Here is an 11,989-nt window from a genome sequence, read left to right on the forward strand (position 1 = left end):
CAATCTTTGTTGCCTAGCCATAGGGCAAACAGGACAAGTGAAGGACAGTTTGGAGGATACCTTACAAGTAGAGAAAAAAGGAATTGTAAGCATTTTAACAAAAGGCATATGCCATAACCTTTGATGCCACAATATATCAGTCTTATTCATGGATGAATGATTACAATCACTAATAGGAAAAACTGAACAATCAGAAACATTAACAGAAGAAGAACTGGAAACAGGAAAAACAGTAGATGAGTTAACAGGAACAACAGATGGAGAACAAGTAGTGCTGATTTGACTAAGTGGCAACTGCAATATATAAAGTCCATGCTCAACCTTGCCAAGCTCCACTGGCCTCTTCAGATAAGGGCCTTGTAGAAGACATGACACAGTTGTAAATAAGGCAGAATAAGATAACTGAGTTAAAATATGATGAATGGAGATCAAATTAAAATGAAATAACGGAACCAAGAGCACATTAGTGAGAATGATATCAGGAAATAGTGATAGAGACCCGAAACACGTGACCTTGACTTTGTATCCATTAGGTAGAGTGACTAAGGATGGGGTAATAAGGGATTGAATGTTGTGAAGTAGGTGTTTGTGGGGTGTCATGTGGTTAGTAGCCCCTGAATCTAATATCCAGGAACTAGTTGCACTATGAGTAGCATTGCAAACCATAAAGCCATGTAACCTACTTATAGGATTGTTATACCAACCTGCAAAGCTAGCATGAGCTTGGGAATCTGATGGAAATTGAAGTTGATTGAACATGGTCAGCAGATGATCATACTACTCCTTGGAGAATCCATGTGGTGGAATAGAATTAAGGTCTCCGTGGAGAGGATCAGATGGAGATTCAACTTGTGCACAAAACACAAACCTCTTGTTCTTATTGAAGCTAAACTCAGGTGGAAACCCATGTAATCTGCAACACTTGTCCACAGTATGTCCAGATTTCTTACAATACTTGCATATAAGAGCAGACTTATTGTTCCTCTGATCAAAGGAAACCCTCTGGGTGTAGTTTCTAGGATAGTTTGATGTAGAGGAAGATGATGAGGCATGATTAGTGTTCCCAACTGAAGAACTATTGGAAGAAGAAGCCTGATTATAGTTGGAGGAAGTAGCATGACTGTAACCTCCAGAACTAAAAGTACTAGGAGCATAGTTGGGATATCCAGTCAAACCACCCTTGCCTGAGCTGGAAGCACTGAAAGAGGAAGAGTCTGGGGAGAAAACACCTTTGTCATGATTGATCTCCCTTTGTTTCTCATCTCTGACTAACATAGAGTAGGCCTTTTCAACATTAGGAGTAGGAGTAGCATAAGGATGTTGCTCTTCACTGTGGAATATGCTTCATTTAAACCGGACAAGAATTGGATGAGTTTTTGTGTCTCAGTAAGGTCATGCATAGCCCTACAGACACAAGGTTTGCCCAGAGAAATCGTCTGAAGTCCATACCATAGACCCTTGAGTCTGGTGTAATAAGTGGCTATGTCCAAGGAGCCTTGGAATGTAGAAGATATGGCTCTTTGTAAAGTGTAATACTGAGACATGTTAGCTACACCATACCTATCAGCTAAGTTATCCCAAGCCTTCTTAGCAGTTTTGTAATATAGAATGGTTTTTGCTATGTCTTTGGTCAAAGCATTCATAATCCAAGCCTTCACCATATTATTGCATCTCAACCAATATGGAAGGAGAGGGGAATTAGCAGCAGGTTGAGTAAATGATCTATCAATTATCTGAATTTTGTTCTTAGCAGACAGAGAAATAATCATACCTTCCTTCCATTCTCCATAACCCTCACCGGAGAAGGGAATTGAAACTAAGAAACTTCCCGGTGTGTCTGAGGGATGAAGGTATAAAGGATGGAAGGGATCTAAGGTATTCGAAGTACTACCTACTGTCTCAGAAGTACTATTGGATTCAGTCGTCATACTAAAATAATAATCGCGATTCTAAGCAACAAATTACCAATCAAAATAGTCAAACACGCATGTGATAGAACAAGTATATGACAGAGTAGAGAGATGTCACCGGAGTCGAAGAATCATAAAACGTCACTGCAAGTACAAAGGAACATGAGCAGTAACCCCAATTCTCCAAAATCCCCAATTTGACGAAACCCCAATTTGTCAAACTCAACCAAATCTAACAATTTGCACTTGATTCGGTGTGTAATGTTACCACGAGCAAAACCTAGGTGTCGCGATGTAGAAATAATTCTCAATTTGAGAGAAAAATCGATCGAAAAACTTGAACAGCAAGAACATTTGAAGAACACAATTTTTTTTTAAATTACTTCGATCTAAACATAGACGAGCAGGATACGCTCTGATACCATGTGAATTTGCGGAAGAAAATACAGAAAACTGGTTGATTTCATCAATCTATCAACCCTAGAATGAATTCGTAGATGAACATTTAGAGAGAGAAAGTAGTTGCGCAATGACCTCTTTTATTGAGAAAGAATGAAAAATCTGTCTGAAATTACATGTGCACTAACTATATATACAATTGGATAAAACTGGTAACTATGCAAATGTGACTACATTATAAATATATCAAGTGATAAAATGGACTAGGCTAATCCGGTGGGCCAGCGTGTGTTGGGCCTTGGCCTCCTTGGCCTGTATGTAAACCTCCTTCTTGTAATCCAATATAGCTTGAAATAATAAAACAAAAATTATGTGAACATAATTTTACTCCCGGAGCGACTGTGCTCCATTAGTTTTTGCTCAAGTAGTTATCAATAAATCTTTAGATATCTGTCACGTAGGATCTGTTTTAAATTAGGATTTGGTTCAAAATAGATCCTAACCTCATTTCCTAACAATGCTTAGAATTTTGTCCTTTAACGAGGAAAAAGAGCACTTGATGCAACAAAGAAGGGAACGGACAATTATTTATCAAGTCCAACAACGAATATATTATTTCACCATCTTTGTTAAACTTGATTCATCTTTGGTTTGGTTGAACTAAAGAAATAGCATCCCAAGCAGTACACAAATGGTTAGTTAAGATAAAGAATTCATTTAAACTTTGAGTCTAAAATTAGATTTGGTATTCAAACTTAAGATACAAGGGTCCGAAGTTTCAGACTGCTAAGTTAAATTTTCAGAAAAAAGTTTGAAACTTTAGACATGGAATTTGCAACATTAGGCGTGTATGTCTGAAATTGGTTCCGGGGTAATTAGTCCCTAACTTCATATGAAAATGTGTGACTTTAAACGCGGATTTTTACAATTTCAATCATGTCTGAAATTGATTTCGAAGTGGCTAAACTTATCCAAAAATTGACAATAATATTTGTGCAGTCCAACCCCCCCCCCCCCCCCCCGCCCCCCCCCCCCCACCACATACACACAACCCCAACAAACAAAATATGGCCTAAGGCCAAACCGTGATAAGCCAATTTATTAAAATCTGAATAAATTTTTGAGAGGATCGAATCAAAAACTTTTGGAAAGAACAATTAAAGTATATTTCTGTTCAAAAAAACGTTGGATTAATCTTTAAACACTCTAATTTTTATTCATTACTCCATCATAAAGTTTGGTACAATGCTGCTAGATGTGGTGTCTTTAATATGTTTTATATATAAACATTCCCATGGTCCATCATGTAGGAAAGAAGTCGATTTAGAAAGCAATGGGAATTTTTCTCAAGGGAAAAAGTTAACGTCTATCAGTAGCAAGTAATGTACAAGAATCAAATGTGTGGTACAAGCACAAGAATATTAATTGACCTTGTTAGGTACGCATATTATTTACGTAAAATGAAAATGAAAAATAGCAATTGCATATGGTAGAGTAGTAACTTTGCCAAAAAAAAAACACAGTACATCAATCTAAAAGATTTGCTTAAATTTTCAGCAATACCTTCAAGAAGCTTATAATAATATTCTTTTCATTCCCTTAAAAGATAATAGTGGTACGTTTATGGATTTTCAATTTTTTTATGTTACTGTCCATACTTTGCATTTGCGTGTTTTCGGAGTGGACTTTATTATATTAAGGATTTAAATTATATATACTGATAATAAAAGTTTCTTACACTATCAGATAGTTCAACCTGCAGATTAGTTATCATTTAGCAAGTTACCAATGATTAACATACATATTTAATTATAATTAAATAAAATTTTCACCGTTAGTGTGTAAAATTTAAATTTGTATGTCATTGGTCCGAGTTGAAAATTCTGTCCTGTGATTTACCTTCGCATAACAATTTTAGCTACTAGGCTAACCTTTAAGTGATATCTTATGAAGTTATGATTGTTAATAAAATCGTGATTAGTTGAAAAATCTTGAGTCCTACTTTAATTTCTCAATTCCTTGGGCTAAATTCATCATTTATTGCATAAAAGGTGAAATATAAATGAAATTCTTGTAGAGTCTGTAACACTAATCTTAAGAGATGTGTTGTTTTTATAGCAAAAGAATATAATATGTTTCATCTAGGGTGTGTTTGCTATGAAAGAAATTTTTTTTTGGAGAATATTATCCGCAATACATTTTTGATAAGAAACTTTATCTCACTATATATCAAACGCTTGCTCTGTTAAAGAGTTGTTTCAAAAGTACCATGGGAGAAAAACATGAGCAAAAAATGGTATTATTGTTTTCTTTTAATATAAAAATATTTTTAAAAAATAGTTTTTTAGATTTAATTACCAAAAAATAATTTCTGAATAGTAGTAATAGTTTCGTTGGTACTTACAATCACACTCTAGTTGTTTTTGACAAGTTCGAGAAGTCACATGCATTAAAGTCAACGGATTTTTAATGCAGAAAACTCCCCAGAAACAATGGACAAATTTACCAAAGATTGTATTTTGTGCAAAGGCGTTGCGCAGCCTTAGCCTATTTCTACTGCAAACAAAATACTAACAATTAAAAAGTATTAAGTACTCCATTTAGTGTGAAAAATATTCACAAAAATCAGTTTGATATATTTTTGTCGGTTAAACCATAATGCTAATATTTTCCCTTTTGTTTCATAATGGTTACATGCATTATTAAGCAAGAACTTATTCCACGAGTCCAAGAATTTCCCCATTGAAGAATTCAATGATGTGAAAATGCTAAAAAGAAATGCACACGTACTAGAAAAGTTGTTTGTTTTTATTCAATCATTTTGGTGGAATCAAATTAACGAAGGATATGTGGAGCAATTACTTGGCATTCTTAAAAGACTAAATAAGCGGAGAAATTAGAAAAATCAAAGTCTAGAACCCCACTTTTTACCTCTTCTAAACGTTGTCTTAATGTCAATTTCGTTCTACTTAATAAATCTTTGAACAAAATAATAATTTTCAAGTCACACGCAAGATGGTGGTAAATAGAGGACTTTTGACTCTTGAGTGGCAATAATACAGTCAAACTTGGGTAAATCCAAATGGCATTTCAACCAACCCAATCTAAGGTGGCTATTTGGAAAATGTAGGTAATTCACATAAAGTGAAGAGTCAAAATGAAAATATTTATCCACACCCCATATAAGCATGTATCAAAACAAAGCGCAACTATATAGTGATTGTACTAGAGTATTTAATCTCAGTATAAAATAATATAGTATAAGAAAAATAATCACCATTATAACTAATGCAAAATTTGATTGACGATATTAAGTAATTTTTTGAATTAAATTATATGAAAATCTATTTACTACTATTGTATGCAAAATAGGATACTAAAATTCAAAGATTAAACTATTTAAAGGCAAACTACCCTATTAAAGTAAGTAAATTTTGTATCAATCCCTTCATTTTGCATCATTGTAAAAACAATTATTATATTACTCCATAATTTTTGCATAATTAATATATGATATTACACGACCCTAAGTGAGTGATACATCTATTTTACATAAATTTTATATTTAATTGTAATTTATTAGTAATATGTATACTTATCATTTAACTACAAAAGCTATTATCAGAAGATTTTTTTGAGACCAATGAGAAACAGTAAAAGTGAAAGTCTTGTCGACAACGCTGAAACAAGTGTTTGTACTGTAGGATTATCTGCCCGAACAAATATCTGACTCCCTGCCCGGTGTCGGGTTCTGTTTAGACCCAGTCACCTGCCCTCCCCGTTTCGGGCAGCTCCAAACTTCAACACGAGAAAATGATAAAAATGGTTCCTTATGTTTGAGGATAGGTTCAAAATAATCCCTTAAGTATGAATTGAACAGTTTTGGGCCCTTAAATTTGTGAAAAGTTTAACACTTTTAGTTCCCATCAAATATTTATCAAAATCTATTTGTTAGATTTGACTGAACAGTAAAACATAAACACAAAGTTCTATCAAATTCTAAAATATTCAACACAAAAAATTACACTAGACACTAAAAAAATATAAAAATAACGAAAAACATACCTCAAATAAAATAGCAGAAACTACATAAATTGTACCTGTAAATGTGAGGTGCCGCTAATTTTTCTTTTCATTGATAAATATTTAATGGAGATTAAAAGTGTTAAACTTTTACCAAAACTTGAAGGACCAAAACTAATCGGTGCATACTTAAGGGACTACTTTTATCATTTTCTCACTTCAACACACACTTCTTCTTCCTTCCAAGACTTGATAAATAACATAAATATGTAAACTCTGACACTTACCCATTCTTACCACCACCACTCTCCACGGTGGTGCAAAGAGGATCTATAAATAGTGCCTTTTTTTTTTCTTAAAGAAGAAGAGTAAAATGGGTCAAAATTTGAGCTGTGGAACAAGTGATGAACATGGTTTATTTAGTGCAATTCAGTGTGGTGATGTGGAGACATTACAGTTTGTTTTAGAAAAAAACCCATCTTTAATTCATCATTCTACTGTATATGATCGACAATCTCCTCTTCATATTGCTGCTGCTAATGGCCAGATCGAGGTGGGTGGGTCGTGTTCTTGAAAATGTTATGTTTTTCACTTTTTTTTTTTTTTTTGAAATTTGGTGTTTACAGTAGTTTCTGAATAATGGGGTTCTTGAATTTTTTTTGTTTTTATGTATGTTTTTGAAATTTGGTATTTAAAGTAGTTTCTGATTCATGGGGTTCTTGAAAATGTTATGTTTTTCATTTATTTTATTTTATTTTGAAATTTGGTGTTTACAGTAGTTTCTGATTAATGGGGTTCTTGAAAATGTTCTGTTTTTCATTTATTTTTTTTAAATTGGTGTTTACAGTAGAATCTGATTCATGGGTTTTAATTGATTATTTTTTCAGGTTGTGTCGATGCTCTTAAATCAATCTATCAACCCGGATTTGTTGAATCGCTATAAACAGGTACAATTTTTGCATATTTAGCCAATTTGAGTCTCTAAATGATAAAAGCTTAAAAATATTGGATTTAAAACTGTTTTTTTTTTTTTTTTTTTTTGGTGATTTTAGACTCCATTGATGTTAGCAGCAATGCATGGGAAGATCTCTTGTGTTGAAAAGCTTATTGAAGCAGGAGCTAATGTATGATTTAAAAGTCTCTTTGTGTTTTCTTGCAAATGCTTATTTAGTCAATTGGGATTTCTTTGAATTTCAGATTTTGAAGTTTGATTCGCTTAATGGAAGGACATGTTTGCATTATGCTGCATATTATGGCCACTTTGAATCTCTTAAAGAAATTCTATCCGCTGCTCGCACATCACCTGTTGCAGCATCTTGGTAAGCAAATTCACTAATTGTTTAGTCTTTTGTAGAGTTGATTTCTCATATGGTCACTCAACTAATATTTATTATCTCAGAAAAAATTCTCTTTCTTCTTGATTCTAATTTCCTTAAACAAAGAAAGCGACTTTCTGGTTATTAACTAAACTATTAGTTGAGTGACCATTGAGAAATCTAACTTGACTCTTGTGTGTATGTTGATGATGGTTATTTTAATCTAATCGACTGAATTGTGAATTGTGCAGGGGATATGCCCGTTTTGTGAATGTTAGAGATGGAAAAGGAGCAACACCTTTGCACTTAGCAGCCCGTCAAAGACGGCCTGAATGTGTTCACCTTTTACTCGACAATGGCGCTTTGGTTTGCGCTTCAACCGGTGGATATGGGTAATTTTTCTATCAACAAATTCATTTCTTGATAACGTGTTGGATACACTTAATGATGTGAGGTTTTTTGGGAAAAGTCCTGTGGGCTTGGCCCTGTGGTCAATATCGCACCATGTTAAGAATATCTTTGGACTGTTTTAGCCAATATCATCTTCTTTGAATTAGCTTGGATTTGATAGGATCTTATACTTATGAAGTTGTGCTATGCCTTTTTTGGAAAAATTACAGATTTCCTGGTAGTACACCACTTCATTTGGCTGCAAGAGGCGGTTCTCTTGATTGCATCCGCGAATTGTTGGCCTGGGGAGCAGATCGACTACATAGAGATGCCTCCGGGTATGTGTTTTTTGGGATTTTTACATAGACAGTGGTCTGATTCACTGTTTAGTTTTCCTAGCCGTATACATATATTATACACATTTTATCCATAAATTAAACATATATTACATCCTCCACACATTTTATCCATAAATTAAACATATATTACATCCTCCGACTATTTTTAGTTTAAGCTGTTGGGTAGCGGCTATTTAAGTTAATTCTTTTTTTTTTTAAAATTGATTTATAGCTTGAATCTTGAATGTTATTGCTTATAAAAATTACCATATAGTTAATCTAAGTTCTTCCTGAATAATTCTGTGTCTAGTCGTCATCTAGTCATCATGGTTGCAGGAGAATACCATACATGGTTGCTTTAAGGTACCACCACGGTGCATGTGCGGCTTTGTTGAATCCTTCTTCAGCAGAGCCACTTGTGTGGCCATCGCCGTTGAAGTTCATCAGTCAGCTAAATGATGAGGCGAAAGCTTTACTAGAACGTGCCTTAATGGAAGCTAATAAGGAGAGGGAAAGGAATATCCTAAAGGGGACGGATTACTGTCTGTCTTCCCCGGCCCAATCTGATGCAGGGATAGATGACAACATCTCTGAGGTAATACATCACCAACTTTACCAGATAACATATAAACTACTATTGAAATATATCTGTCTCTGCTTATAAAGAACTATTAGACATGGAACCTAAATGACGTTTGCGTGGAATAGATGTGAGATGTAAGATATTTTAGGTCCAAAGATATTTAAGGTTAATAGAGTATAATACCTATTCCAAAAGGTTACCAAGACTCGATTTTTAACTTCACAATCGAGATATTCCTACTATAGTCAAACCTTTCTATAACATCATCGTTTGGTCCAATAGTTTTTGGCTACTCTAGCGAAATGCTGTTATAGTGAAAATATAATATAACAATTATAACATGAAAGATCGGTTCCACAGAAAATATGGTTGTTATAGTGAAATGTTATAGTGGATAAGAGAGGTCTGGAGGTCAATAGTTCTCTTGTTAATCTACCATTTCAAGTTGACCATTTGTCAGCGTCTCACTTGGGATTATCTAATGCAGGTCAGTGATACGGAAGTATGTTGTATATGTTTTGATCAATTATGCACGATTGAGGTCCAGGACTGTGGGCACCAGATGTGTGCACATTGTGTGCTAGCCTTATGCTGCCATAACAAGCCAAATCCGACCACGACTAGTCCACCAGAACCCGTGTGCCCGTTCTGCAGAAGCAACATTGTACAGTTACATGTTATCAAGGTCACAATGGACGACGAAACAGACCGTGATCTCCACTCTTCAAAGCTTCGAAAGTCCAGGAAATCACGAAACTTCGGCGAGGGCAGCAGTAGTTTTAAGGGGTTATCAGCAGTAAGTTCTTTCGGAAAAATGACTGGCCGTGGCTCGGGTAGGATTGCTGCTGATAACGAATGGATCGACAAGCCATTAAGCCTCGATTGATAGCAAAGTTTCCGACTTGGTGGGGTCATGCTTCTCAAATGGTATATATATAGATAGATCTTTCTCTTTCCCTGTGTTTTGTAGATTTGGGAAATAAGCAAAGTTAAAATGATTCGCAGGATTGGGTAGATGAGTACTATAGTATTTTGTGTGGGTCACAAAAAAAGAGCATTGCTGTAAAATCTTGTTTACTTGTTCTTGAAAAAAGGGTGGTGGTTCTTATTAGGGCCTATTAGTAGTAGTCACTTTGGAATAGATAAAATTCTTTGCAATTTTACCCCCTTTTTTCTTTGTGTTTTACCTTATTGGGTGAAAACACAACATTCTTCCATTGTCTCCCACCATGGTGAAGATTACTTACAGTATGATGAAAAAGCATTGGGAAAGAGTCAAAATGAAAGCAAGTGATGAGGAAAGTAGACCCCACCTTACCCTATCTCTTTCTTTAAATTAAAGCAGCGTCAAGGTGTGAAATGAGCTACTGTATTGTTGTTTATGAGGAAAAAAGGTGTGAAATGAACTACATTTGTATTCAATTATTTTATTGAGAAGATTGTATTGTATAATAATATATGATAAGGTGCAACTTGCGAGGACGAAAAGCCTTTTTTCTTGCTGGTCAAAGTGATCATGTGAATCCACTGCCTCTTGGTTTAAATAATTTCTGCACTACCATCCTGGTATGTTCAAATATGTACAAACGCTATGTCCCAATTCCAAGTAAGATTGAGATCTTGTTATATGAATTCTCACTGTTAAAGGCTGTATTGATCAATCCAATATTATCAACAATTAGTTTTTCTACTAGAAGTTCTCTGCATTTTCATATAATTCTTTATTGGGACTAAAAGAATTTAAGTCAACATTGGACCTAAAATAAACATAATTACATGACAAACCATTTGCATGGATTTTAAGAGATAGTAAGTCTTTAGAAATAATTTCCTTTTGTACCTCGTCAAGCGATTCTCTCACATTTTATTGCGTTGTTTGCCCCTTCAGTCAAATGTAGTTTTCTTAATCTTGTATGATCACACAAGTCGCTTAGCATAAAAATTCTTGTTGTAATCATTTTATGGATATGTTTGGATTTTAGCGGTACAACATTCACTTTCATATACAAAATTGGTCTTACAATCGTTCAATTAAAATTATATTTTTACCTTGGCAAATATCCGTCAATCGCATTGTCCCCGATAATATTTATCAATTTCAACTATTCTTTCTAATATGTGTGATCACATTTCTGAAGCATGAGTGAAAGTGGGGATCGTCGTCCGTCCAAAGGGCAATTATGACATTTCCACCAAATCCGGAAGCTTCTCACTTTCTCCACATGCCCCTTTGTATAAAAATAAAATAAAAAAAATCTATCTCTATCAGCAAAGAGACGCCACATACAAGTTAGATCTAAAAAAAGATCCATTGCTACGTCTTCTACAATTTTTGCTCAAATTTTGTTCTTTTCTCGAGAACAATATTTGAGTATTTTGGAGTTGGAGAGTTAGGCTTGAAGGAGAAAGAGTTTAGGGCAAAACTTTGAGCTCAATCTTAAAGTTAATATTCATTTTAGACTATTCTTCAAATTTGTTGTACTGTTCTCTTGATTATTGTTGTCATGAGTTCTTTAGGCGGAGATGTGGGATTGTTTTACTCTAATTTTCTCAATATAAATCATATACTCTACATAGTCCGCTAATTTGAGAAGGTTAGCACACTATTTATTCTGTATTTTGCTTAATTTTTTTGGGGATAATATTTGGGTAAAATAGAAGAAACTGAATGTTTGAAGGAAAATTCTTCAAGAATGGTGAGCAGGAAGGTATGTAATTCTTTTGCTTTTCAATTTGTTAATAGGAGTATCAATATACTATATGTGCTTCCTGATTCTCTGTTAGGAAAAACTAAAAATCTTCAGTTTTATTTTCTGAGATATTGTTGTAGGGAGTGACAAGAGGCAATGTGATAGAGAAATTTTTAAAAAAGAATATGATGATTCCTTATTGCAGAGGAGATTCACAAATTTAACTGTAGTTAAGATACAAATTACAGCTTTAAATAAATTTCATGTAACCACATCAAATAGTTGTGTTGTTGGTAAAGTTAAACAACTTATATTTTTTGATTTTTACATGACTGAACTC

The 11,989-nt window shown here is 34.2% G+C and overlaps 2 protein-coding genes across 3 annotated transcripts; one reads left to right on the forward strand and one right to left on the reverse strand.

The window, feature by feature from the left end:
* Nucleotides 1-777: 777 nt before the first annotated feature.
* On the reverse strand, nucleotides 778-1,928 carry LOC132643897 (uncharacterized). Its single transcript, XM_060360434.1, has 2 exons — nucleotides 1,450-1,928; nucleotides 778-1,342 (listed from the first exon to the last, which is right to left on the reverse strand). The coding sequence occupies exons 1-2, from the start codon at nucleotides 1,926-1,928 to the stop codon at nucleotides 778-780; spliced, it is 1,044 nt and encodes a 347-aa protein (XP_060216417.1).
* Nucleotides 1,929-6,599: 4,671 nt separating this feature from the next.
* Nucleotides 6,600-10,447, forward strand: LOC132643556 (putative E3 ubiquitin-protein ligase XBAT31). 2 transcript variants are annotated; one of them, XM_060360009.1, is made up of 8 exons: nucleotides 6,601-6,885; nucleotides 7,220-7,279; nucleotides 7,385-7,456; nucleotides 7,530-7,651; nucleotides 7,900-8,040; nucleotides 8,269-8,376; nucleotides 8,713-8,971; nucleotides 9,447-10,447. In XM_060360009.1, exons 1-8 carry the CDS (start codon nucleotides 6,706-6,708, stop codon nucleotides 9,843-9,845), a joined length of 1,341 nt encoding a protein of 446 aa, XP_060215992.1. In that variant the 5' UTR covers nucleotides 6,601-6,705; the 3' UTR covers nucleotides 9,846-10,447. The 2 variants fall into 2 exon arrangements, with proteins under 2 accessions (XP_060215993.1, XP_060215992.1); XM_060360010.1 differs by lacking the exon at nucleotides 7,385-7,456 and having other exon boundaries at nucleotides 6,600-6,885.
* Nucleotides 10,448-11,989: the final 1,542 nt, after the last annotated feature.

Source organism: Lycium barbarum, chromosome 6 (assembly GCF_019175385.1).
Source record: "Lycium barbarum isolate Lr01 chromosome 6, ASM1917538v2, whole genome shotgun sequence".
NCBI classification, from domain to species: Eukaryota; Viridiplantae; Streptophyta; class Magnoliopsida; order Solanales; family Solanaceae; genus Lycium; species Lycium barbarum.

Coding starts and splice junctions, on each gene's coding strand:
- LOC132643897 (XM_060360434.1), bottom strand. CDS start 1,928: ATGACGACTGAATCCAATAGTACTTCTGAGACAGTAGGTAGTACTTCG. Junction 1,343..1,449: donor ACCAGACTCAAGGGTCTATG/GTATGGACTTCA, acceptor GTTTAAATGAAG/CATATTCCACAGTGAAGAGC.
- LOC132643556 (XM_060360009.1), top strand. CDS start 6,706: ATGGGTCAAAATTTGAGCTGTGGAACAAGTGATGAACATGGTTTATTT. Junction 8,041..8,268: donor GCTTCAACCGGTGGATATGG/GTAATTTTTCTA, acceptor GAAAAATTACAG/ATTTCCTGGTAGTACACCAC. Junction 8,972..9,446: donor TAGATGACAACATCTCTGAG/GTAATACATCAC, acceptor TATCTAATGCAG/GTCAGTGATACGGAAGTATG.